Source organism: Bubalus kerabau, chromosome 1, assembly GCF_029407905.1.
Source record: "Bubalus kerabau isolate K-KA32 ecotype Philippines breed swamp buffalo chromosome 1, PCC_UOA_SB_1v2, whole genome shotgun sequence".
NCBI classification, from domain to species: domain Eukaryota; kingdom Metazoa; phylum Chordata; class Mammalia; order Artiodactyla; family Bovidae; genus Bubalus; species Bubalus kerabau.
Window position 1 is genome coordinate 217,387,866 of NC_073624.1, and position 27,793 is coordinate 217,415,658.

Consider the following 27,793-nt stretch of genomic DNA (forward strand, 5'->3'; position numbering starts at 1 on the left):
CATTCAGCAGAGGAAAGGACATACACACCAACTCCCTGATGTGGGACCAGCTTGGAATGTTGGAGAGAGAAAAGTGCATCGAGGTGTCCAGAACAGGGAGAGAGACACATAGTAAGATGTGGCCAGATCATAGAGATCTGGGGGAGATGGCTAAGGATTTCAGACGTCATTCTTCAAGTGATGGGAAGCAAACAGGGTGTTTCAACTGCTCCCTGAGTGACCCTGTGAGCAGTGTGGATAGAAACAGAGGGAGCAGTGAAGAGGCCAGGACAGTGGTGGTCCGCACCAGTGTTGGGGGAGACGCAGCGGTGGTGAGAGGTCATATCAGGATACAGTTTGGAGGGAAAAAAGACAAGGCTTTTTATTGGCTCATCTGCTGATGGGTATTTGGATGGTTTCCGTATCTTGGCCATTGTGAACAGTGCTGCCACAAATGTGAGGGTGCATCTCTCCCACCAAATGCCTGTTATCATTTCCTTTGGGTACATTCCCAGAAGCGGCATTGCCAAGTGGCATGAGGTGCCTACGAGAAGGGAGGATATCCTGCTGTGCGTGACAATGTGGATGGACCTTGAGTGCACAATGGTAAGTGACATAAGCCAGACAGAGAAAGGCAAGTGTGGTATTATATCAGTTATATGTGGAATCTAAAGAAATCAAATGTGAAAAAAATAGAGTAAAATAGTGGTTACTAGGGGATGGAAGGTGAGGGCAAGACTGATGCCATTTAAGGGTGCAAATTATAACGAGTAGTAAAATAGCCAAAAAGATTTAATGTACAGACTACTGGACATTTTTTTGCCTTTTTGTAGTGTTCATGGGGTTCTCAAGGCAAGAATGCTGAAGTGATTTGCCATTCCCTTCTCCAGTGGACCACGTTTTGTGAGAACTCTCCACTATGACCCGTCCATCCTGGGAGGTCCTACATGGCATGGCTCACAGTTTCACTGAGTTAGACAAGGTTGTGGTCCATGTGATCACTTTGGTTAGTTTTCTGTGATTGTGGTTTTCATTCTGTCTCCCCTCTGACGGATGATGATAAGAGGTTTGTAGAAGCTTCCTGATGGGAGGGACTGGCTGTAACATAGACAATAATATTGTACTATATGGATATAATGTGATAAATATCATTAAGACAACAACCATATTATAATATATAAATATACTAAAATAATGCAACATAATGTCACATGTCAAGTTTGTTCAGTTAAAAAAAGAGAGAGACAAGGTTTGCTAATGAACTGGCTGGAGGGGATGATAGAAAATGAGGAGTCACAGACAACGTCATGGTTTGGTTTGGGGTGGAGACACGGGGTAGAGGTTAGAGTGATGGCCGAAGGGGAAAGCCCTGGAGGATGAGGACAATCAGGAGTTCAACATCCTAGGTCAGTCAAAGAATAGTTCTAGCCAATCACTCAAAGACATCCTACAAATGCACCATGTTTCTGTAATCCACTACTGTTAACCAGGAAGGTTCAGTAGTTCATATACTTCAAGTACTGATCAAAGACCAAAACCATGTTCATGAGTGTGTAAGCTCAGTCGCTTCAGTTGTGTCCAACTCTTTGTAACCCCTTGGTAATCCACCAGGCTCCTCTGTCCATGGGATTTCCCAGGCAAGAATACTGGAGGGGGTTGCCATTTCCTCTTCTAATAGATCTTTCAGATCCAGAGATCGAACCTATGTCTCCTGCTTTGCAGGTGGACTCTCTACCACTGACCCACCAGGGAAGCCCCCATACTGTGTGGGTTTGGCTAAATCTCCTTCAGATCCACCTGTCACTTGGGGCTGTGCCATCTTAGGTAAGGAAAAATCTTTTCGTGAGCTTCAGTCTTCATCTGTAAAAGAGAGGACAACACCATTTCACCCCAGGGCAGGGAGGGCAGCCTCCACAGTGAGTGGCAAACAGCAGGCAGGGAGTGTGGTCACTGCCTGCAGGCTTATCACCAGGTCCTAAGGGCCAGGCCTTGCCCACTGGGGAGAGGCTGGGTGGAGTTGTTTGTGGTTTTCCAAATTTCTCATTATTTATGATTCTTCCTAGGTTAATGGAAACTTTATGAAGGAAAAAAAAAAAAAAAACAACTGAGCAATTCCAAAGCAATATAGTAATATTGTTTTGAGTGACTGAAAAAGCAGGTCAAGAAAAATGACAGCTACAGGGATAAAAATGTGGATCTACAAAACATGCAATCAAGAAAACCTGTGAGCTGTGAAAACCAAGTAACCTCAGGAACCCTCCCAGGCTCCCCACAGGACCAGCTCCCAACAGTACAGAGAAGTCAGGGTTGGGGGGTGGGCCCCAGAGAGGGGGAGGGGAGTCGCCAAGGAGATGAGGCTCGGGGAGCTGTCAGTGCTGCATGTGACAGAAGCACTTTGTGCGACACAATGATGGGCTGGTGTGGACAGGTTCCTCCCGGGGAGCCCTGGGGCTGCCCCATTCTCAGCCTCCAGCTGTCTGCTGTGGCCCTGAAGTGGCCCAGTCACACGCCTGTGGCTCATCCTCCACGAGTGGGCTCACCACTCTTCCCATGTGGCTGTAATAAAATAATGATGGCTGCCCAAGACGAAAACAAACAAGAAAGCCGGTTTCCATGACAACCACTTCTGAGTGAGGGACTTGGGATGACACCACACAGAGGCAGCCAGCGCCTGAGGGCAGCTTGTGGCCCATGGGGATCCAGCCTCCACCACTCCCCATTAACACCCAGCGTCTGTGCAGGGCTCTGTGAGATGTCATCCTGGGCTGGGCCCAGGATGGGAAAGAAAGGGTCCCCTGAAGGGGAGGAATTAATACAGAGACAACCACAAAAGGGACATCTCAAATACTCAGGAAAGGAGGCTGCTCATGATACTTGAAAACAAACCACCATCAACCGAGGAATGGTTAAGGTCCATATATACAATGGAATATTACTCAGCCATGAAAGGAACAAAATTGTGTCACTTGCAGAGACATGGATGGACCAAGAGACTGTCACAGAGTGAAGTCAGAAAGAGAAAAATAAGTATGGTATATCAATGCCTATATATGGAATCTAGAAGAAATGACACAGAAGAATCTATTTGCAAAGCAAAAATAGAGACATAGACATAGAGAAAAAACATGGATACCAGAGGGGGGAATAGGGGGTGGGATGACCTGGGAGATTGGGATTGACATATATACACTACTATTTATAAAATAGATAACTAATGAGAACCTACTGTATATATAGTACAGGGAACTCTACTTAATGCTCTGTGGTGACCTAAATGGGAAGTGTGTGTGGTAGTCATTCAGTCGTATCCTACTCTTTGTGACCCCATGGACTGTAGCCCACAAGGCTTTTCTGTCCGTGGAATTCTCCAGACCATTCCCTTCTCCAGGTGATCTTCCTGACCCAGGGATTGAACCTGGGTCTTCTGCACTACAGGCAGATTCTTCACTGTCTGAGTCACGGAATCAAAATTTAAAAAGAGGGAATATATGTAAACATATAGCCAATTCATTTTGCTGTACAGCAGAAACTAACACAACATTGTAAAGCAACTATACTCCAATAAAAGTTAATTTTAAAAAAAGAAAGAAAGAAAATAAACCATCAGAACAGCACAGCTGTAGCTAAAAAATTGACAAGCCAGCCTAAGCCATTATCTGTGTGTATTTGCCAAGCCAGGATTAATAGCCCTTCAGGCTGCAGCCACAGTACTTCTTAAGAGCTAAAGAAAAAAATTCTTTAAAAATATGTATGATTAAAATCCAATTTTATTGCCAATTCTAACTGAATTCAGTCCCTCTGAGATGAGTCTGAATTGGGCAGTTCTGTTGTACTGACTTTGGCAGTGTGGGAATTATGTCTGTCTGGACATGGCGAGTTGTCAGGGTGATGTTGCAGGGAAGCCTGACTCCTCCTTTAGTTGCTGAAGGATCACAGAAGAATTAATACTTGAGTCCAACCTACTTCATTATCTCAACAAGAGGTTAAACATAAGGGCCTGTCTCACAGGATGAGTGTGATAGTTCAGTAGGATCCCATCATGTCACAGCGGGTGACACAGAGCAGACACCCAATGTGGTATGGACACCAGCGATCATATGATCAGCAGTGCACATGGGGGGCTGGGGTGTGATGTCCAGGCCAGGAAACATGAGCTGATTCCTGGAGGGGGTGCAGGAGCACACCCTGGCCTCTGGCCTTGTGAATAAAGGGACTGTTTTTGCTTAATTCCTTAAAGTAGAGGGCTTTCCAGGCCAGGGCAGGCTTGAGCCCATTTATCTACTCTCCTTGCATGGCTGGCAGACTTGGCCAGGGTCACATTTCTGCCCATCCCTTCCAGCACAGAAAGTCAGGCCAGCAACCAAAGCTGCTGGTGACTTAGACTTCCAATAGGGCCCTGTATCAGGGATACATAAACCCCAACTCAGAAATCCCACCAAATCCCAGCAAAGCTACTCCAGCCCCAGAAAGCACAGCCAGCTCAGTCTACCCACATCAACAATCTGTACAGAGAAGAGGGACTCAGCAAGCACTGGATGGTTGGATGGATAAATTACTGGGGTGAGGATGGGGTGACATCAGGGAGAGTCAGGTAGAGGAGTGAGCCTGCAAAAAAAGCATTCCCACACTTGTATAATCAAAGCTATGGTTTTTCCAGTAGTTATGGGATGTGAGAGCTTGACCATAAAGAAAGCTGAGTGCTGAAGAATTGATGCTTTCAAACTATGGTGCTGGAGAAGACTCTTGAGAATCCCTTGGACAGCAAGGAGATCAAACCAGTCAATTCTAAAGGTAATCAACCCTGAATATTCATCGGAAGGACTGACACTGAAGCTGAAGCTCCAATACTTTGGCCACCTGATGGGAAAAGCCAACTCAATGGAAAAGACCCTGATTCTGGGAAAGATTGAGGGCAAGAGGAGAAGGGAACGACAGATGGTTCCAAGTTGGATCTGTTGACAGATCCAGCAGATGGTCAGATGGCATTGCTGACTCAATGGACATGAGTGTGAGCAAACTCTGGGAGACAGTGAAGGACAGGGAAGCCTGGTGTGCTGCAGTTCATGGGGTTGAAAAGAGTGAGACATGACTTAGCAACTGAACAGCAACCTACAATGCTGTGCAGGTATTCACCCACTTTTACTGCCTCACCATCCCTTAAGATCACTCTGAACTCAGGGCAACCCTGATTTCACCAAGACACTCAGCCACACCTGAACCTATTCCGCCACATGCTACAAGTGGCAGAATGAATGGAAACAGACCTTGGCACCATTTCACACCAACACCTGAAGCATCTGCCATGGTGAATGTTTTCATGGGACCAATAATGAGAGACTCATGCCAGCCACAGCCTGCTACAGAACAGGCCTTCAGCAAGGGGTGCCTTCTACCTTCATCCCCATCACCGCCTTCACAGTTCAGAATATGAAGCAACCTGCCTACCTGGGAGAAAGAGGCAGAAAAGACCTCAGGAAGAACATGCAAAGTATGATATAAAAGCTGGATCACTGGGTCAACTCTCTGAGAACTGCCAATGCTATCTTCTGATGTTGCTCATCCTGGAAGAGGCTGCACAGTGGGATCTTTCTGTATGATGAAGGCTACCAGTGTCAAAAAAGAGAAACATGGAAACAAATGTGGGTACTTGGGAAAACTTGCTAATCTTGAGACACACTCCACAGGTCTGATCATCTTTTTAAAAACTGTTTAAACAGTTGTACTTAGGTATAATTGGCATACCATAAACTATACATAATTAAAGTGTACAACTTGATCAATAAAAATTTATGCACACTCAAGAAACCATGATCAAGGTAATTACCATATCTATTGACATCACTGCCCAGAGTTCCTTCATGCCCCTCCTATTCCCCACCACTACCACAGGAAACCAGTGATCTGCTCTCTTCACTATAGATTAGCATGCATTTTCTGAAGTTTTATATCAATGTCATCAAGTAGTATGCACTATTATCTATCTGCCCTTCATGCAGCATAATTATTTTAATATTCCATCATGATGTTACACACATTAGCAGGTCATTCCTTTTTATTTCTGGGGAGTATTCAATTGTACGGATATACCACAGTTGTTCATTCATTCACTTGTGAGTGGACATGTGAGTTGTCTGCACTTTTCAGTTATTAAAAATAAAGTCACTATGAACATTTATGAACCAGTATTCCTGTGAACACATTCCTTCCTTTCTCTTGGGTAAAGATCTGGAGTTAGAATGGCTAGATCATATGACAGTACTTCTTTTTTAAAGAAACTTCCAAACTGCTGTTTTCCAAAGCAGGTGGACCATTTTAAATTCACCAGCAGCGTGTGAGAGTTCCAGTTCCTTCACATGACAGCCATCACTTTACATGACCATTAAAAAAAAAAGACATTCTCATGCAGTGATGTCTCATTGTGGTTGTAATTTGCACTTCTTCAATAATAAATGTTGATCTTTTTTATGTGCTTATTTATCACCCCCATAACCTCTTTGATGGAGTGCCTGCCCAAATATTTGCCTACTTTTATTGGGTTGTTTCTCCATTATTTAATTTTGAGAGTTTTATATATATATATATATATATATATATATATATATATGTATTCTGGACACAAGTTCTGTATCCGATACATGGTTTTCAGATATGTTGTCCTTAGGCCGTGGCTTCATTTTTCATTCTCTTCACAGTGACCTTCAAAGGCAGAGTTTTTCTAAAAGTATCAATTTTTTATTTTATGCATCATGCTTTTAGTTTTTTATCTAAGAAATATTTGCCTAATCCAAGGTCACAAAGATGTTTCCCTTTTTCCCTAGAAGTACACAGCATTAGGTTTTATATTTAAATACATGAGATATGTATTTTTATACTTTTACAAGTTTACCACTTTTGCTTTTCCTAAAACCATCCTGCAAATATAGCTCCCTTTCTTCCACCCATGTTCATTTTCAGCATTCAACACTGGAGATAATAAGATTGGCAGGAAATATTTTCTCCCCTCAAAGACTGTACATTTTTTTATTTAGGAAAAACTGAATATATGCCAAAGTGGAGAAATTAGTATACTGAATCTCCACAATGCCAACTAAAATTGTTGCTCCCCATCTGGTTCTCTAAGGATGAAGTCACTAGTCACTATAGTCGCTGACCTTCAACACACCCTAAAAGGGGTTCAGGGTGAAGATCAGGAATAAGGACCTCTAGGCTCTGGGAAAAACTGTCAGAATAAGACTTCAGATAGTTCAGAAGATTTCATGAGCCCAAAAAGCACTAAAATCATTAACAGAGACATCTACTCCTTGTGACTAGCAGCAACCTTCTTTCAAAATATGTGCTTAATCACATGTATCCCCCTTCACCAAACTCACCCATATAATACTGACTTTCACTGCTACCTCTCTGGAGCAACTCCTCAGAACTATCTGAGACACTGTTTCCCAGGCTATAGTCCTCATTTGGCCCAAAATCAAGCTTAACTCGCAACTCTTATGTTGTGCTTTTTTTTTTTTTTCATTTGGCTATAACATCAGTTCAACAATTTCCAAGATTTTGCCACATTTGCTTGATCTTACTTAAATTATCTTAAAAGCAAATCCTCTATGTTCTTTACAATGTATCTCTTTAAAAAAAAATGTGTTTTCCTTACTCAACTACAATTCTATTAACACATCTAATTCCCAGTCCATCATCAATTTCCCTCAAAGTCCCCTTGGGCTTATCCTAGTAGGAAGGGCTCAAGGATGCTTCACTGAGGAGATGGTGCTTAGGCAGAGTCCTGGAGTTGAAAATCGCAGGACTTTGTTTATGCCACTTTGGGCAGAGGAAGATATGGGTGAGGGAGGTTCAATCCATTCTATCCCATTACATGTGCTAAAATGCACACACACAAAAGGATGAATCCTTTCTACTCCACCTGTATTTTGCTCTGTTTGGTGCCAGGGAATTGGGTCCTGTGGTGGTATGCTACAAATAAATGCTTAATAGAACAGAGGACAGGTGACTGCTCTTGAGAGCTCCCAGCAAGAAAACAGTGGAAGAGATGAGAAATGTAGCAGATCTTTCTCAGGACCACTTTTGGGGAGTCCCACCCAACTTAAGCCTACTATCATCTTTTGGTCTCTCTATAAGGAGAGGAAAAAGCAAATAAAACCTTATAAGGAACTTCATCTGGTCACCCCAGTCAGGGTCCCTGGGTTCCCATGGTACCTAGTCACCACTTCAGAGCCCGCCTTTGGGGAGGTTTGCATTTCAAAGCAATCACTAGTGCCTTTGGATAAGAACTTGGGGAAATTGCTTTTTTGGACACAGGATCTTCCCTGGTGCAGAAAATCTTCCATTCTGGGCACCTTGATGGACAGAATCCAACATCACAGGAAGGTGCCACCCTTGGCCAAAGGATAGAGCGCTTCTATCCTATGCATGGTATATAAAGATGCAAAAACATTCCACTTGTTTTATAAAGGGAGAAAACCACCAAAGTACTATGGTAAAAGGGAGAGCATCATTTAAGTCATATCTCTCAACCAGCAGTTATGGCATCAGTTCACAGTAAATTCTAACTCAGCTAAAGATCCCCTCTGCAGCCATGAAATTAAAAGATGCTTGCTCCTTGGAAGTAAAGTTATGACCAACCTAGACAGCATATTAAAAAGCAGAGACATTACTTTACCAACAAAGGTCTGTCTAGTCAAAGCTACGGTTTTTCCTGTAGTCATGTATGGATGTGAGAGTTGGACTATAAAGAAAGCTGAGTGCTGAAGAACTGATGCTTTTGAACTGTGGTGTTGGAGAAGACTCTTGAGAGTCCCTTGGACTGCAAAGAGATCCAGTCAGTCCATCCTAAAGGAAATCAGTCCTGAAGATTCATTGGAAGGACTGATGCTGAAGCTGAAACTCAACCTTTGGCCACGGATGCGAAGAACTGACTCATTTAAAAAGATCTTGACGTGGGAAAGATTAAAGGCAGGAGGAGAAGGGGACAACAGAGGATGAGATGGGTGGATGGCATCACAACTCAATGGACATGAGTTTGAGTAAACTCCAGGAGTTGGTGATGGCTAAGGAGGCGTGGCATGCTACAGTCCATGGGGTCGCAAAGAGTTGGACACGACTGAGCTACTAAACTGAACTGAACTGAAATATCTCCTCATTCCCTGACATAACATACAGGTCCTAGCCCAGGGCATAGAAAGTGCCTTAGGAGCATTATCCATATCTAGCACTGAAATATTCTCTTGGAAAATGTCATGAATAAGTATGACTGTACTCATTTGAGCAATAAGCCAACAGGGAATATTTTGTTTGCTTGTTTTTAAAGACAAAAGCAACATGAACATGAACTTAATTAAAGTTGTTTGTAATTATTTAATTAGATTTATAACACTTAACATATTCATTCTGGCCAGGGACCCTTCTCTCTTCTAAAGGATTGGTTGGCAGAGATTTCATGTGCTTTGCAATTTTTCCTAATCCTTAATTTCATCTCCTGTTGAGGTGAGGATGCTCATAATCATGTTCAGGTAATTGCTTTATCAAATGGTTTAATTGTGCATTCAACAGAACTGACAACAAGAAGGTTATTCTTCCTAATGTGTTTTTAACAAAAGCACTGACTAATTACATGGCATTCTATTCAGGGCATTTGAGAAGAAGAAATGAAAACCAATTCTTCAAATCTTGGTTAAACACATGTTTGCATATACAGCATAGAAATAAGTGGTAAAATAATTAGTTGCATTGCTTCCTTCTGCTATAACTTCATAGCTAATCTGCATGTTGAAGCAGACCATGTAAATTCTGAGGATGCATTTTCACCATGGATGGTGTCTGAACATCTGTGCTTTCTGAAAATGTCACGATAACCATTTTGCCTGAAAGTTTATCCTTAGGAGCCAAAAAGACTTATTTTGGCATGTTCCAAAAAGAAATAAAAGCTTAATACAACTGAGGATAGGTGTACCTCATGATTAGAAGGAAATATTACAACGCTAGGCCAAATGGTTTAAAAGATTTCTGAATCAAAATGGTGCTGAATCTATTTTATTTTAGATGAAATTCCTCTTCAACTAGATAACTAACATGTCTGGTATGGACCTGTATTATATGTTCCTTTTTGTCTACCATTTCTAGAAACACGTGTGGGCCAAGTCATTTCAGTCGTGTCCGATTCTTTGCGACCCCATGGACTGTAGATCACCAGGCTTCTCTGTCCATGGCATTCTCCAAGCAAGAATACTTGCATGGGCTGCCACGCCCTCCTCCAGGAGATCTTTCCAACCCAGGGATTGAATTGTGTCTCCAGTGGCTCCTGCATCGCAGGCAGATTCTTTACCAGTGAGCCACCAGAGAAGCCCCTCCTAGAAACGCAGTACACCTTAACACATTCTGATATGCTCAAGCTAGTGTCATTTAGCTAAGGCCTGTAATGACACAAATATTTAATAATATTCAATATTTTAAAAGGTGATTATACAATAACTACTTTAAAATTTTTATTCAGTCCAGTAAATACTCTTTCCCTCTTTTTTTCTGGTTAAAACACATACACACACACTACACTTAATCAAAGTGAAGGGTAGAGTTAAGAGGGTCACGTGACCATAGTATTTAATTAAAGGATGGATACACAGTTCAAAAACAGCTGATTGGAATCCTTTCCTGGGATTGAGACACAGATATTGGCAAATTTCTTTGCATTTTCTAGGCTAGAAGCAAATAAATCTGGGGCTGTCAAAATCTATATTTCTTGCCAAGGGGAGAAAGCTTCTCGGCAGAATGAAGCCAAGCAGAGACGGACAAAGATGAGAAAGAAGGAAAGGCAGTGTTGTCAACACTGAATTTCCGCTTCTTTCTCTGAGGTCTGCCTACCCCCGTATACTTTCTAGCCTTGAATGCCAGTAAATCTTCATTTTTTGATGAAGCTAAGTTTGAGTTATGTTTCTGTCACTTGAAATCAAAAGCGTCCTGATGATACAGCTGGTATTTTATATTACTTTTCAGATGGCGTTTAACTCGTAGAAGTAAAGACTGTCACTCAAGAATCAGACAGACCATGGTTCAAATATCTACTCTGCTGCCAAGAGCTGTGCCGACCTTGGACAAAGTTTTAAAGTTCAGTTTTCTCCTCTTTGAGACTGCTAGTGGTCTCGACCACAAAAGTTTATTGTGAGAATTAGATGGAATAATGGAGAAAATAGAATACTACAGCACTTAGTACAATATCAGAGTATCTAATACATGTTCAATAATTAAGTACTGTTGTTTTGCTGTTATTGCCACTGTTGTTACTATTTAAAATAATACTAGGGTAGAGGCTTCTAGATTACTCCAGTATACACTCCATTCTTCTTTTTAATAATACCACTCTCAAATTTTAGCTGGGTTTAGAGCTGCCCTGGAGAAGGCAATGGCAACCCACTCCAGTGTTCTTGCCTGGAGAATCCCAGGGACAGCGGAGCCTGGTGGGCTGCTGTCTATGGGGTCGCACAGAGTTGGACATGACTGAAGCGACTTAGCAGCAGCAGCATAGAGCTGCCCAGAAAAAAAACCCTCGTTTCCCAGCCTCCCCTGCAGCTTGGCATAGTCTTATGATTAAGTTATGGCCAGCAGGATGTGAGCAGAAGGGACCTTAGTGACTTACAGACCTTGCTTCCTCTCTTTCCTCCTAACTGGCTGGACACAGCAGCCATTTGAATCCAGAAGCTCAACAGTTCCAACTGCTGAGGATGACAAAACAATAAAGTAAAGGATGCTGGTCATTGATTGACAGTCTAGAGGCAGCATGTTGGCCCCAGGCTGCTTATCTTCAGAATGTTTCCAAGAGAGAAAAGTAAAACTGTATCCCTTTTAAGATTCTGTTCCATTTGGACTTTTGCTATAGCAGCCAGAACATATATCCTAATATACAATAAATATCTTATATATTATTTATTCCTGTTCCTTCCCAAAACCTCATGAAAGAGAAGAGGGAATGATAGCCAAACAAGGGCAAGAACTAATAGTTGAGGGTTTTCATACTACAAACACTAACTTCTCATTGTTCAGTGAGGTTCAGCACCCTCAGACTGAAGAAAGGATGATGAAAATCAACAAGACCTCAGGGTGTGGTGGGGGTAAAAGCAAAGTTGGGGTATCTGCCATGGAGGACTTGTCCCCAAACTTCAAGCTGGTTAATGTATACAACAAACTTGCTTAGAGTTGGTTAGCTGCCACTAAGTATGTCTCCAAAGACATAACACTTCTCATGTTAGCTTTTTTCTAAGCTACATAAAATTAAAATATTAATAGTGAAACCTGACCCGACTCCCTCATCAGACCTTTGATGTCCACGTGGTCTAGAGGCACATGATCCAACCCTCTCCTCCCATGACCACCTGAGAGCAGGTAGGGATGGGGTCGGGTAGTTCTTAGTTCTTAGTTCCCCTACAGGGCTGGATACATGGCTGCATGCAATGTCCTGCCTAATTGCTGCTATACCGCTTGTTCCTGGGACCATGACCACCACCATGGTGCTCCAGTTTCCTCCTGCACAAAATGTGCAAAGGCAGGTCTTCCACCTCATTGTCCAATCATCTTCTCTTCTGCAAAGTCAGTCAGAGAAAAATATTGTATATTAACGTGCATATGTGGAATCTAGAAAAATGGCATAGATGATCTTATTTGCAAAGCAGAAATAGAGACACAGATATAGGAAACAAATGTATGGATACCAAGGAGGAGGGAGGTGGGATGAACTGAGAGACTGGGATTGACATATATATACACTATCAACAGTACGTATAAAACAGATAACTAATGAGAACCTACTCTATAGTACAAGGAACTTCACTCAGTGCTCTGTGGTGACCTAATGGGAAGGAAATGCAAAAAAAGAGATATATGTATACATCTAGCTGATTGGCTTTGCTGTACAGCAGAAACTAGCAAAACACTGTAAAGCAACTCTATACGCCAATAACAATTAATTTTTTAAAAAGTGAGGCCCTCACCAAGGAGCCATTTGCAAGTGAAGACAATTCTCACCCAGCAAGTTCTACAGAGACAGGGCTATCTAAAAATATCCCTGAGAACATTGACAGCATCAACGCAGCCAAAAAGCAGCGGAACTGCATATAAAAACCACCCATGCCTGTCGTGGACGCAGGGCCACAGAAGTCTGCAGGAGACTAAGAAGACACACTGAGCCTGATGCTATCTTGAGAAGGCTCATAGATTCAGGCCTGGATTCATGCTAACCCTCAGAACAGACTGTTCATGAGAAATGCCGGCCAACAGAGACTCCATTTGCCAAGAACTTCAAACATGACCTTTACTTGGTAGCAATCGTTGGAAACTATTAAGATGACTCTGAAAATAATATAATCCTCAGCGACAATATGTTGAAAGAAATGCCAAGCCTGTAAGGCAAGTTCTCTTTCCCCCTCCTTCACGTGCCCATTCTCAGAACAGAGGAGAACCGTCCTCCTCCACAGTGCTTCCTAACTGGGCATCTCTCTCCTGCATCCAGATAGAAAGGAGCCATTTGCTAATTGTTTCACAGCAGTTAATGAATAAATGTTGTTGGGAGGGGAGGGGCAGAGCAGAGGACTGTTTGCCTGCTTGTTTCCCCAATCCCAACAGCCAGGCTGATGCCAGGGAACAAGGTTCCCAGGGGCAAGCCAAGAACCCTCTCCTTCCTCCATACGGCTTCTGCCTCAATATAAGCAGGCCCAGCCCTGACAGCTGAGCTCTGGTCACGTAGGTATAAAAATAGAGAGGCATCAAGGAAATCCTATTAAAAGAGGTCTGACCAGGGAGGGGACTTCCCTAGCAGTTCAGTGGTTAAGAATGCACGTTTTCATTGCAGGGGGCACGGGTTTGATCCCTGGTCCAGAAACTAAGATCCTGTATCCCACATGATGTGGTCGAAAATAAATCAATAAAAACAAATTGTAAAAAAGGCGCAGCCAGGAGAGAGTCAGCAGGGCTAGAACATGGAGCCATGGGGAACTCCACCCCAGCTCCCTTCTGAGTTCCCAGGACCCCAGCATTGTTCCACATCTGCTCACACTTTTCCCAAAGACCTCTCCCCTCCAGAAGGAGGAAGAGCTGAGACTGTCCACCTGAAGCCGGGGCTAGCTAGACTTGCTCAGCCGCAGTGACGCTTCCCCTCTTACAGGTAAAATTACAAGTTAGCAGCCAGGACCCCAGGAGTTTTCATCTTTCTGTGCATTTAACAGCAGAGAAAGGCAAGGCACTCACAGATGCCAGGCTCCCTCTGGTTTAGGCTGAGGCCACGGAGCCATTGGTAAGAGCAACTGCAAGTCCCACCGGGACCCAGATGGTGAAGACGTCCTTCTGTTGAGCTCAAAGCTAAAATGACTTTCTATATTTGAAACTGAGACAGTCACCAAGTCCAGCTATGACTTCCTAAATGCCTCTTCTGACTGCATTCTATCCCGCTCTGCAACCACCATACAAGTCCAGTCCTGCCCTGACCACTCCTGGTGTACAGCCAGGGTAAGTGTAGGCAAAATATAGATCCTTAGTAAGACCGCCAGGGTTCTTAGGGTGAAATCCCACCCCTCTCATTTGGCCTTCAATGCCCTGGAAAAGTGGTCCCTGATAGTTTTCTAGCCTCATTTCTGTAGGTAGTTAACCCACTATCTCCGTGCAAGCGTGACACACCACAGCAGTGCTTCAAGGGGGTTCTTGCTGTGTTTCATCTCTTCAATTCCCTTTTTACTCTGATGAAATGAGCTCTCTATATCTCCCACCTCCATCTGTACTCTGGGTGACTCCTTCCAGGTTTAAGATCTCAGTGAACCATTGCTTCCCTCTAAGAAGACTACTCACACCTCCAAACTGGTTGAGGTGGCTCTGTTCCGTGTCCCGCAGCACCCCAAACATCCCTTATCTGAACACCTAGTTTAATGAAAGGAGACTGCTCCGTAACCTACCTTCCTTGTGAATTCTGTGAAAACAGGGCTTTGTCTTTTGCATCATCCCCAGCATTTAGCATAATGTACGACAGTAAGAAAGAATTCACCAAACACTTACCAAATTTCTGGACTGCTTCAGTTTTCCTCACCAGGACCTCAGGGCAAGTTAAATGATGAGGGTCATCCTTACTGCCTAGAAGCCACATCGAGGGGCAGGGTCTCCACTGTGCTCTACCATGCCAGACCTCCGCTTGCCTGTTCCCATCGGTTTCTGTCCCTTATCTGTTGTGGGTTGTGCTTTATAGAGTCTGAATACAGAGTCATTTATTGTCATGTAATATCTTATATCCCTTCATCTCCAGACTCTCTGCCTTCTTGCAGATTTTATCTTTGATCCTGGGGGAATCACAGAGCTCTGAGTAGCATCCCTGGTGCCAGGTCACTGAAAGAGCCCTGCTACAGACAGAGGTTCTAAATGTATCTCCCTCTGTTCTAGGAGCTCCTGATCGTTCAGAGTCCAGAGCAGAAAGAAAGTTTGTTCGATGGAACCTGAAGACAAACACCAAGAGGACAGAGCTGACACCCTCTGTCCTCCCCCTGCTCCTGCAGTCTCTGTCCTCCCCCTGCTCCTGACGGCACGCCCCAGACTTCTGATCCATCTGTGAAAGGGTTAGCACTTCCCCTGGAGGACTGTGACAGTTTCTTACAGATTTCCTTGATGGTGGTGGGACTGGGTTGTAATACATTTTTGTCAAATTTTTCGTGAATTTGATTTATGACATAAAATCACTTCTAGTTATACATGCATCCTGGACTCCTCTGTCCTTTGTTTCTTGACCCCAATGACCTCAAAAAGGTCATAACTCCAGGGGATGGGAAGTCATTTGTTCACTAATAGTCAACGCATTCACTCTATTAAGTGCCCGTCTATTGGCAGTCCTGTGACAGCTTTGTCTGGGAGACTAAAATGTGACTACTTGAACCTCAGTAGAGAAGTGGTTGTGGATATAGGAGCAATAACTAAAGCACTCCAATAAGTGAACCTGACCAGTCTGAAATATCTCCCCTGAAAGGAAGTTTAATTGTACACCACAAGGGTTTAGAATTGGTCTTGGCTTCAGAGGTCTTGGGCAGTCAATGCACACCTTCAGCATTTTATTCATTTCTTTTGGAAAAAGAGAATTTCAACTTTTTAGAAGTTAAGATAGAAAACTAGGAAACTAATGTCAAAACCAATGTCCACACCATTTTCCTGGGCTTCCCAGGTGGTGCTAGTGGTAAAGAACCTGCCTGCCAATGCAGGAGACGTAAGAGACTCGGGTTTGAACCCTGGGTTAGGAAGGTCCCCTGGAGGAGGGCATGGCAACGCACTCCAGTATTCTTGCTTGGAGAATCCAATGGACAGAGGAGTCTGGCAGGCTACAGCCCATAGAGTCATAGGGAGTCAGACACGACTGAAGCGATTTAGCATGCACACACACCATTTTTTCATTGCAATGATGGCCCTCCACGAGTCCCTCCCCTCTGTTTTAACTTGATTAGAATTGTGTGATTACATATAACCAGGCAGGAAGCTTGAGAATCAAACTCTGCCACTGCGTTTGACTCTTTGGGCCTCAGGCTACCCTACACCGAGGATGGGGAGAAGGATACTACAACTTCTGATAAGAAGGCTTTTGCTCCAAGAAAAGACAGCTGACCAGGTCTGGGAAGCAGGACTGAGGCAGGTGCAGGAATTCAGGGGCACTAGAGGAATAACAGGCTGGGGCTGGAGCTAGGGCAGGCTTTGGGGCTCTGCCCAGCAGACTCTGGAAGCCATTTCTCTTTTGAGGAATCATTCTTGATTCAAAGGAGCCTTCCAAATTCTGATCCTGCCTCTCAAACAAGCTATTTATCACTACCTGTAAGCAAGCAACCTTCTCTAACACAAAAAGCCAACTTTCCTGCCCAAACTGCAGGGGGGCCCTGACCAGCAAACATTTGCAGAGATATTCCCTGGGCAACTGACAGCATTTCAAGCCACATCTGACAGGTTACGACTGCTCCTTGTAGCTCAAGGGTCACAGGGAGCTACAAGCACTTGAAGCTCCTCCTGCAAATAAGAGACAGAGGCGAGCAGGCAGGGTGTTGCTGGAGTCTGATGTGCAATGTACCACCTGCCCAAACAGCCCCTGATCACTCACTGACACTTCATGGCTCGTCTCCAATTGCAGACGCCAGGATCAGACAGTTCACTCCGGAGCTGGAGGGAATAACTGAACAGCACAAACTGGAGCTTCACAAAGACAGACTCGTTGCAAGGAGCCCTTCTCTGCCAGGGCCCCCGGGTGGATGTTTAGCTAAGCAACTTGGCCCAGCATGGGGATGGCTGATTTCTCTCAGTTACCGAGCTCTCTGGAACCCAATCACTAAAATTTGGGAAGGGCTGCACAAACTGGAATCTCGCCATTCCTTCTCAGTGGGAATCTGCAAGGGCTCCTCTCTCTCGTCCATGATACTGAGCACCCACTGTGTGTCCTGTGCCTAGTGAAGGCAGATGGGCATTGTTTCTGCCTCTAGGACTACACACTCTTAAGAAAGACATGGGCAAGAAGGTACTTACAGTAACAAGTGTCCCATAAGCTTGGCACAGCCCAGCCACCTGCTCACCTTCCTAGCTTTGACTGAAGGTCTCCTCCTGGACCATTCTCACATCCTGTTTCCTCCTCCCCTGTGACTCTCCCCTTATGGTCAGAGCCACCATCAGGGCATACTCTCAGTTCTTCGAATTCATCATCCTGCCTTAGGGCCTTGGCCCATGCTATCTTTTCTATCTAGAACATTTTTCTGGTTCCTTCAGGGTCAGGGGAGTAGGGAATAGGGGAAGGTGGGCATACTTAGCCAGGTTGGGCTGGGCTATCTTGACAGGAAGTTCTTGGCCATGATCCTGGGCGGAGAAGCTGTAATTCACACAGCATGTCTCAGGTTGGAGGGTGGGGGGTAAGGATTACAGACTTAGGTCGGGAAGAAGAACCAACATGCTTCTTTCTACTCCATCATACGTTCCCAAGCACCCAGCACAGAGCCTGGTGCATAGGAAGGGCTGCAGCGAAACCTCCTGAAAGAACAAAGGAATGACTACCAAGCAGTAATGACGGCTCTGAGCTCCTAAAGCAGATTACACAGGTCTGGGTCCAAGCGAGACAAACATTCCAGCTTCCCGCTTTGTTACATATATTCCCTTTGGTGAGAAAAATGTGAAAAATGGAGAGGATAAAAGTCTACTTTCAGTGAATAAAAAGACATGACTCACATCAAGAAGAGTCAGTAGAAAAGCCTGGCACAGCCTCACCGTAATCCAAATAAGCTTCCAAGGACAGCAGAGGGGACCCCCAGCCTGTGACATCTCCATGATGTAAAGATCAGATGGTGAGGGGACCACAGAGAATGGAAGCCACGCACCACACAGTGGGGAATGGACAGAGGTGGGACCAGCATAACAGCCCAAGCCCAGGGACCACACGGCAACGTGGCCATAAACACCCAAGGAGTCACCATCTGTGACTCTTGTCAGCCCCGACTCTATTCTGCAAATGAACCTTCCACAGGAAACAAGGAGATAAAAGTGGGACAGCTGTGGCTAGAGGGGATGGGAGGGTCAGAGCCTCACTCCTTGCCCCCCACCCACGTCTCATAGAAAGTTCCTGAGACTCCTGCACACAACTCTTCACACGTAGCATTAAGGAGGGTATTGAATTATATTTGTTGAAAAAGAGAACAGATAGGTAAACCCTTACCAATTTTGTGGTTTATTTTTCTTCCATTCATTAACCCAGTGAAATGTCCATTCCCAAACACAGATGGACAACCTTCACCCAAGGAGACTATTTGGAATTGCAAGAACAAAATCTCCCTCCTTCACCCTGGTGATCCCTGCCCCTCTGCCTCGAATTCCTTTTATTAGAGCCCAGATGAAAAGCTCCTATTCTTTTCCTCATTACTCCAATAAGAATAAACAGACCCACTTTATCCCTAGTTTCTTTTTCTATAAAATCATTTTCTCTTCATCGGTTTGAGTTAAAATGACCGGTCTCCATACTAGCAAGCCCCCTCCCATTAGACTGCAAGGCCTGAAGTCCCCAGCGAAAGGAACAGCAGACCCTCTAGCCCCGGGTCTGGTGTCACACTAGACACATTCTAGATACACAATAAATGCTGCTTAAACATGTGCTGACATCACTCGCCTTCCTTTCACCTCGCCGTCCCTAAGACGTGGTGTCCCCCTCTTGGGTCTCCCTCATATCTTGGCTACCCATCAGCTAGGTTGAATGACTCACATCTTTTGAACAGTTTGCTCCCTCATCTCCTCCAGGAAGCTGGTCTAGATTCACTTCAGGATCACAGGCCACTCTTGGAATCACCCTTCTTCCCCTTAGCCCTTGATCACTCCAGTTACATAGATCATAATGATTTTATCTCATCTCTTCAGTCAAAGAGTCTATTCCTGTGGAACCTTATCAAAGGCAAGACCTCACATCCACCAAGATTCACAGGGTCCCATTTCCACCCAGAGAGCCTTGTCAGAACAAGCAGACACAGAGTACTTCTTGATGACAAGAAAAAAAAAAGACAATGAAGAAAACTGACCTTGGATGTATAGGTGTGGCCATCGGAGCCACAGACCATGGCTGACTGTGCCACGGGGCAGGGCTTGCACTTGACCAGATTCGAAGGTCCGACCCAGTGCTTGTGGACCACTGTCCCCTTCTTTTGCCTGAGGATGAAAAAAAGAGGGCATAAGTAACTGTCGCTCCAGTTTCCAGGGATCTTTCTCCTCCAGGTTACCTGGATAAAGGCCAAGTAAAAGAGGGCTGGTCAAACAGTCCCGCGCATCCCCAGGTCCCCTGGCTAGCACCCGCATTGAGTCCAGCTCACTGACAGCAGGCAGGAGACAGTTCCAAAAACCTAGGGTCACCCACCAGATGGACAGGAGAAAGCAACGTGGCCACTAAAAATGTAGTAAACACATGACTTATTTTTTTTAATTGGAATATAATTGCTTTACAAGGTTGTGCCAGTTTCTGCCGTATAGTGCAGTGAATCAACTATAGGTCTACATATATCTCCTCCCTCTTGAACCTCCCTCCCACCTTCTCATCCCCCATCCCACCCACCCAAGCCAACATGGAGCACTGAGCTCCCTGTGCTGAAGAGATATTGACCACACACTAGAAAGACAATGAGAAACTGACTCTGTCAGTTCCTCCAGCCCCCTGAGGAGGGTGGCAGATCACAGGTGTCCCCACTCAGCACCCAGAGCCTCAGATGCCTCCGGGGCTGATGAGCATCCTCCAAGGAGGAGGACGAACAGACGACTCAGAGAGTAGTCTAGATAGAAGCAAACACAACCAAACGGCTTCATCACAGCTGTGGAAAAGCATCTCTGGATATGTTTTAAAGCAATTTCAGTCCAGCTTTCAATTTGCCATGCGACAGCGGCTCTGAGGTGATGTCACTTTCAGCTGCTAAAATCATCAGAATTCTACTCTTTCATTCCAGCTCCGGCATCTCCCTAGCCTAACCTTTGTCATAATGATAAATGGCGCTATTAGGATGGCTTATGTCCATGGAAAGAGCCCTGTCTTCATATCATAAACCACCAAAATCAAGGCCTGCAGTTACGGCTGCCCTTCCTCTCTTAGAGGAGCTGCTTTCCCAGCAAACCGTTGGGAGCCACATCCCCGGCCGAGGGGCCAGGGCTGGGTGGTGGACAGGCAAGCCAGGTGGGTACTGTGCCCTTGACACACTTTGCTTGGGCCGTCCTGCGAGGGGCTTAGTTGGGCTCCAGAGTCAGAAAATACAAGTCCAAACCTCAGCTCTGCCACTCACTGTGCCGTCGCAGCAGGGTATTTCACCCTGTAAGTCTCAGTTTCCTTATCTGTAATGTGTTGGGGGTGGGAGGGCAAGGAATAGTATCTCCTTCAAGCGGACAGTATGAGGATTAAAATGGCTCATGTATGTCAATGACTCAGTACAACGCCTGGAAAAAAGGGAGCAATCAAAATGCCATTCCCATTATTATTGTTTCGTCACTGTATCGTGTCTTACTCTTTGTGACCCTGTGGGCTGTAGCCAGCCAGGCTCCTCTGTCCACGGGATTTCCCAGGCAAGAATACTGCAGTGGGTTCCCATTTCCTTCTCAAGGAGATCGTCTTGATCCAAGGATTGAACCCACATCCCTTGCATTGGCAAAGTGAATTCTTTACCACTGAGTTACCAGGGAAGCCCATTATCATTATTAAATGCCCTATCAGATGGAGCTGTAGGGAATGAAAGCACCATTGCCATAGAAATGTGACTTAAGCCTAAGGCCCTAGGTTTGGAGTTGGTGCTGAACTCCCCAGAACTCACCGGCCACAAGGAGTAAATCTTTTCTGCCAAGTGTAGAAGGGATCTTCAGCACCTCGGGAATTCAGGTTTGGCATCTGATGTGACCAACTCTCTCCCAAATGAACGACAGTGAGACACAAATGGCATCCACCAACTTGGTTCTTATCCTACCTCAATCCTGTCCCAGTGATTTATGGGAGGCAGTAAGAGGAAGGAGGTCTGTTTGGGGAATTATTGGGGTTGGCCCAAAAGTTCGCTCACTTATGGGAAACCCAAATGAACTTTCTGGCCAACCCAATACCTTGGCGGTTGACATCAGGAGGGTGACCACACACCCTGTGCACAACACCTTAGAGAAACTGGGGACCCCAGGCCAGATAGAGTCATAGACTGAGCCCATCTGAACAATGAACTGGGAAAGGAAGTCCTATGAGGGCACTTGGGATGGCTGGTCCAGATGACTCATTTTACTCACAGGGACAACTAAAGCCAAGCTGGGGAAGGGTTTGCCCACCGGAAAGGATCAGTAGCTAGGTAATGGTGACAATCACACAGCCACAGAGTGTCGGGATGGCTTTCCTTCAACCCTCCTCAGACACACTTAGATAACTCACCTGAATGATTCACTGGGGGCACCTACATGTTCACCACTAGGGCTCCTCTCTCCAACGCCTCCCTGCTTCCTCAGCAGTTACTCACCTTGTCCCTGCCTCTGTCTGGAATAAAAACATCTACTGTTCACACTTCTAAATCACATGGTTATGGGTCTCCTATTATCTTTAACCAAACACACTTTCTTCTTTCAAGATGTGTTCTGGACTACGGGAAAAGGGATGGGAGGGGATGGGACTCCAGGCAGCAGACAAGCAGGCTGCCGGCACAGGCTTTAATCTCGGAGTGGGTGATTCCTTCAGAAGAACACCACACATTTATCATCATTCTCACAGCAGATTGTCTGAGGCTGATAATGAATCAGCAAATACAGGCAGCAGTTCTGTGTCTGGCAGCCTCTCTCCTGGGTCAGTCCCCAGCGTGTGCGCCCATGGCCAAAGTAATTCTTGTTTTGAGTTCCCAGAGAGTGGTAATAAAGTCTAGAGAGTGGGCAGCTTTGCTGGAGCAGACTACCATGTGCGATGATGCCCCAGAGGAAGGCAGATGGCAGGAGCTTAGCCAAAGGCAGGCCAGGGAGAAGTGAATGCTGAGTCACTGGCATTAAGGAAAAGATAGAACTACCAATTAATCACCAGCCAGTAAAGATGGGTCATCCCTGTCTCTGGACCTGAACTTCACCATTAAATACATTAAGGGGAGACAAACAGATGAGGCTTTCTAGGGCTTCCTAGCGGTCTGGTGCATCAAGGATGCTCAATATAGCCTTGTTGGGTGAGTGGGTGGATCCCTGAGTGCTGACCACTGCAGTGGTTACTAGCAGTTAATCACAAAATCACAGACTGAGCCTGAAAACCCCTTAAAATGAATCTAGTCTAAGGACTTTAGTTTATAAATGAGGAATAGGACACACAAGTGAATAGCAGAAGCGAAGTGTCCACTGTCACAAAGAAATACAGCCAAGTTACTTCATATACATTTGTCAGGTTGGAGTTACCCTGAAATTGACTGCATTTCTCTGGGAACATTTTAATTCCCTACTTTGGCATCTATATTTTCACTATCAAGGCTCAGTCTTATCAATAAAGCCCTTCTGAAACACTCTCCCTGACCCTACACCTGAGGAGGAGGAAGCTCTCGCTCATACCTCATGCCAGGTGGTCATGGATCATGCCCAGGAGGAACCACCTCTGACCCTGGGATGCCCTGGGGACTAAAGGTACAAAGGCCAAAGCATGCTGAGTTTTCCCAATTCTAATGAGACAAGCATACCTGTTACATTCAGACAAACTCAAGTATTTCTTATTCCATGAGGACTCATGAGAAAATGGCACCCAAATCAGTACTTTCTGTCCAGAGGCCAAATTACACAAAGTAATGTACAAGTAGATGTGAGCCCAAGGAAGCATAACTTCCCTGGTTATTGTGTATATATTTCAATCCCTGCAATTCAGTGCAAACCATAAAAAATAACCAACCCAGGTGAGGCAAGGGACTAAGCTTTCAGGCTCTCAGATATTTCACTTCTTGAGTCAATGAAGAGTGAAATCCGATGAAGGTGTCTTGATGGCACTGCTATTCCCGGTGTCACAGACATTAATCAACTGGGGCGACACAAGCAATTTAGTCTGGGAGGCAGGTCCTGCCAGCCCTCCCTTTGGCCTCAAAACCCTACCTCCACCCCAGTCTGGCTGGTGCCGAGGGCAGCCACGCCTCCCACCCTATTCTCGGCTTCACACAGAAAATCTCAGCTGAAAAGGGCAGACAATCAGGAGATCACCAGCACTGCTTCCTGTCTTTCGGTCAATTGTTTATCCTTATCTCTTCAAGAAAATTAGAGATACCAAGGGAACATTTCATGCAAAGATGGGCTCGATAAAGGACAGAAATGGTATGGACCTAACAGAAACAGAAGATATCAAGAAGAGGTGGCAAGAATACACAGAAGAACTGTACAAAAAAGATATTCATGACCCAGATAATCACGATGGTGTGATCACTCACCTAGAGCCAGACATCCTAGAATGTGAAGTCAAGTGGGCCTTAGAAAGCATCACTATGAACAAAGCTAGTGGAGGTGATGGAATTCCAGTGGAGCTATTTCAAATCCTGAAAGATGATGCTGTGAAAGTGCTACATTCAATATGCCAGCAAATTTGGAAAACTCAGCAGTGGCCACAGGACTGGACAAGGTCAGTTTTCATTCCAAACCCAAAGAAAGGCAATGCCAAAGAATGCTCAAACTACCGCACAATTGCACTCATCTGACACGCTAGTAAAGTAATGTTCAAAATTCTCTAAGCCAGACTTCAGCAATACATGAACCATGAACTTCAGATGTTCAAGCCGGTTTTAGAAAAGGCAGAGGAACCAGAGATCAAATTGCCAACATCCGCTGGATCATGGAAAAAGCAAGAGAGTTCCAGAAAAACATCTATTTCTGCTTTATTGACTATACCAAAGCCTTTGACTGTGTGGATCACAATAAACTGTGGAAAATTTTTCCAGAGATGGGAATACCAGACCACCTGATCTGCCTCTTGAGAAACCTATATGCAGGTCAGGAAGCAACAGTTAGAACTGGACTTGGAACCACAGACTGGCTCCAAAGAGGAAAAGGAGTACGTCAAGGCTATATATTGTCACCCTGCTTATTTAACTTTTATGCAGAGTACATCATGAGAAATGCTGGGCTGGAAGAAGCACAAGCTGGAATCAAGATTTCCAGGAGAAATATCAGTAACTTCAGATATGCAGATGACACCACCCTTATGGCAGAAAGTGAAGAGGAACTAAGAAGCCTCTTGATGAAAGTGAAAGAGGAGAGTGAAAAAGTTGGCTTAAAGCTCAACATTCAGAAAACAAAGATCATGGCATCTGGTCCCATCACTTCATGGGAAATAGACGGTGAAACAGTGGAAACAGTGTCAGACTTTATTTTTGGGGGCTCCAGAATCACTGCAGATGGTGACTGCAGCCATGAAATTAAAAGACACTTACTCCTTGGAAGGAAAGTTATGACCAAACTAGATAGCATATTGAAAAGCAGAGACATTACTTTGCCAACAATGGTCTGTCTAGTCAAGGCTATGGTTTTTCCAGTAGTCATGTATGGATGTGAGAGTTGGACTGTGAAGAAGGTTGAGCGCCAAAGAATTGATGCTTTTGAACTGTGGTGTTGGAGAAGACTCTTGAGAGTCCCTTGGACTTCAAGGAGATCCAACCAGTACATTGTGAAGGAGATCAGCCCTGGGTGTTTTTTGGAAGGAATGATGCTAAGGCTGAAACTCCAGTTCTTTGGCCACCTCATGTGAAGAGTTAATTCATTGGAAAAGACTCCGATGCTGGGAGGGATTGGGGGCAGAAGGAGAAGGGGACGACAGAGGATGAGATGGCTGGATGGCATCACTGACTCGATGGACATGAGTCTGAGTGAACTCCAGAAGTTGGTGATGGACAGGGAGGCCTGGCATGCTGCAATTCATGGGGTTGCAAAGAGTCAGACACGACTGAGCTACTGAACTGAACTGAACTGAATCTTTTTTTTTTAAGTTTACCAAATTCCCAGCATGTATGTATGCTTTTGAAGCAGTAAGATGATTCTTAAGGACAAATCTGATGATGCGATTCCATGCTTAATCCCTCCATCTTCTCACCCCCTAGGGCCTGTCTGAACATCTAGTTTTGGTGTTAAACTGACCGAGCCAATCTTCACCAGGCCACTATCTGTCCACTTTCCTCCCCAACCCTCCACCACACACATCCATGCATATACACACATACCTATGCATGTACATACACACATACACCATGCAGACACCCCCCATACATGCATACACACACACACCCCATGCACACACAGTCTTGCATGTAGGCATGGACACACACACACCCATGTATGCATGCACACATGTGTACATACACGCTGACCGCCAACACCAAATATTTTTGCTCCAGCCACTCTTTGCTCCTTCCCAGAGCCCACCAAAGAACTCTGCACCATCGTGTGGATTTTTCCCAGATCTGAAACACGTTCATCCCCACCCACATTTCTCCCCTTCACTCCTGCCTGCCTCATGAGGCTTTCTTCAAGGCCTAGTTCAAAACTCCCCTCCCCCAGGAAGCCACTCAGGGCCCTTCCCATAGGCAGGCAGGCTGCACTCCCAGTCCAGCATGGTCCTGTGATCACTTGTGGTCCCCAACTTGTCTGTAAGCAAGCATCTTTATTAGGCTGGATCAATGTTAAGATGCCATTATGATTCAGACAGGACCTGGGGTACACCCAAGCTAAAAGCCTTGGAGCCCATCTTGGACATTCCCCTCCCCGTGCTCAACACTTCTCCCCATCACTCAAGTCCTACTGATTCTATCCCCAGCCAGCCACATCAGCCCCTTACATATGTCATGCTAACTTGAATCTGTATGACTTGGTAAATAAATGCTTTCTACCTATATAGCAAATGTCTGCCCCTTGTCCAAGCTTCAAATTGACTGCTTCCCATGCAGTTTCTTTGCCCCCTGGGAGCCCTACCCCAAGAAGAATTAATCATGTGTGTGCATCTGAGCATGCTCAGTAGCTTCAGTTGTGTCTGACTCCTTGCAACCCTATGGACTGTGGTCCGCCAAGCAACTCTATCCACGAGATTCTCCAGGCAAGAACACTCAAGTGGGTAGCCGTGCCCTTCTCCAGGGGGTCTTCCCGACCCAGGGATTGAACCCATGTCTCCTGCATTGCAGGCAGATTCTTCACCACTGAGCCACCAGGGAAGCCCAGCGTTAATCACATTCATATCCAACTGTGACAGTCACCACAGCACAAAGCAGTTCATTGTGAGTCTATCTTCCACAATAAATTGCACGTTCCTCAAGGAGAGTGACTGGGCCTTAATCATATTTGTGATCCTGGGGCTTGGAAACATGGTTGACCCTTGGGACATGGGTGTGCTCAGTGAAATACATGAATTTATTAATTTGGACCTTCAGAATTTTCTCCTTTTATATTTCTGGAAATTATTAGCACTAACTGGAAGACAAAAATAGCATGTGGTTTAAGCAGCAAGAATTCAATAGACTGAGAAATTCTAATTCAGATTTGAAAAACAATTAGTAAAAATGTCTAAAGACAGCAGGGAAGTGGGTAGAGGGCTCTCCTGTATATATGAGGGCTAAGGGACTCCCCATCTTTTGGAAGTAGGTTGCCTCCAAAGCTAGGAGAGGACCTCCAAGGCACAGGTTCCAAATTTCCAACTGATAATAATTTTCCAATTTGGGAATGAAAAATGAGAATTCTCAAGAAATCTTAAGTGTTGCTGAAATAATTTTTTCTATATTCTTCTCAATACTATATTTAAGTGTTTTTTTAAAGCAAATAGGATATAGTAAGTTTAGTAGTATTTATAAAGAAATGTAGCTTAAAGTGAAAATCCGAATACTAGAAATTGCCAGCAAACACTGGTGGGTGGTGTTCAAATACTGTGATACTTGGACCTCCTAGCAAGTTAACAGCACAGCACAGAATCGCGTGTTGACATTTGTTCTAAAACTACTTTTTGGAACACCACTCAGAGGATTTCCATAAGGTATACTATGCAAATACATTTATTAATATTCGTTTTATTTACAAGAGCAACTCACCACTGGCAGCAGAGTGGATGACGACTGCATTCTTATAAGATGACAATAACTACAAGTAAGATAGACCAGATCATGACAGCTCTTCCCTGTCCTAGTTCCTGATAACTGGTTGACCAGTTGACCTGGTTGACCTTAACCTTCAAGTCCACTTTTCAGCATTTCCCATTCTTGCCTCCCATTGGACCTGGCCACTCCTTACTCCGAGATCCCAACTCTAGCCACTTGAGGCAGGTCCCAAACCCTGCCACTTCCCCATGTGACAAGCAAGGGAATCTTTGATG

The 27,793-nt window shown here is 44.9% G+C and overlaps 1 protein-coding gene across 1 annotated transcript in view; it reads right to left on the bottom strand.

Annotated features, from left to right (window-relative positions):
- Positions 1–27,793, bottom strand: part of SPOCK1 (SPARC (osteonectin), cwcv and kazal like domains proteoglycan 1) — a 579,344-nt gene that overhangs the window by 152,556 nt on the left and 398,995 nt on the right. The window contains exon 5 of the mRNA XM_055554552.1: positions 19,527–19,653. Coding sequence (XP_055410527.1) covers positions 19,527–19,653 — 127 coding nt within the window. The remainder of the gene's footprint in view (positions 1–19,526; positions 19,654–27,793) is intronic.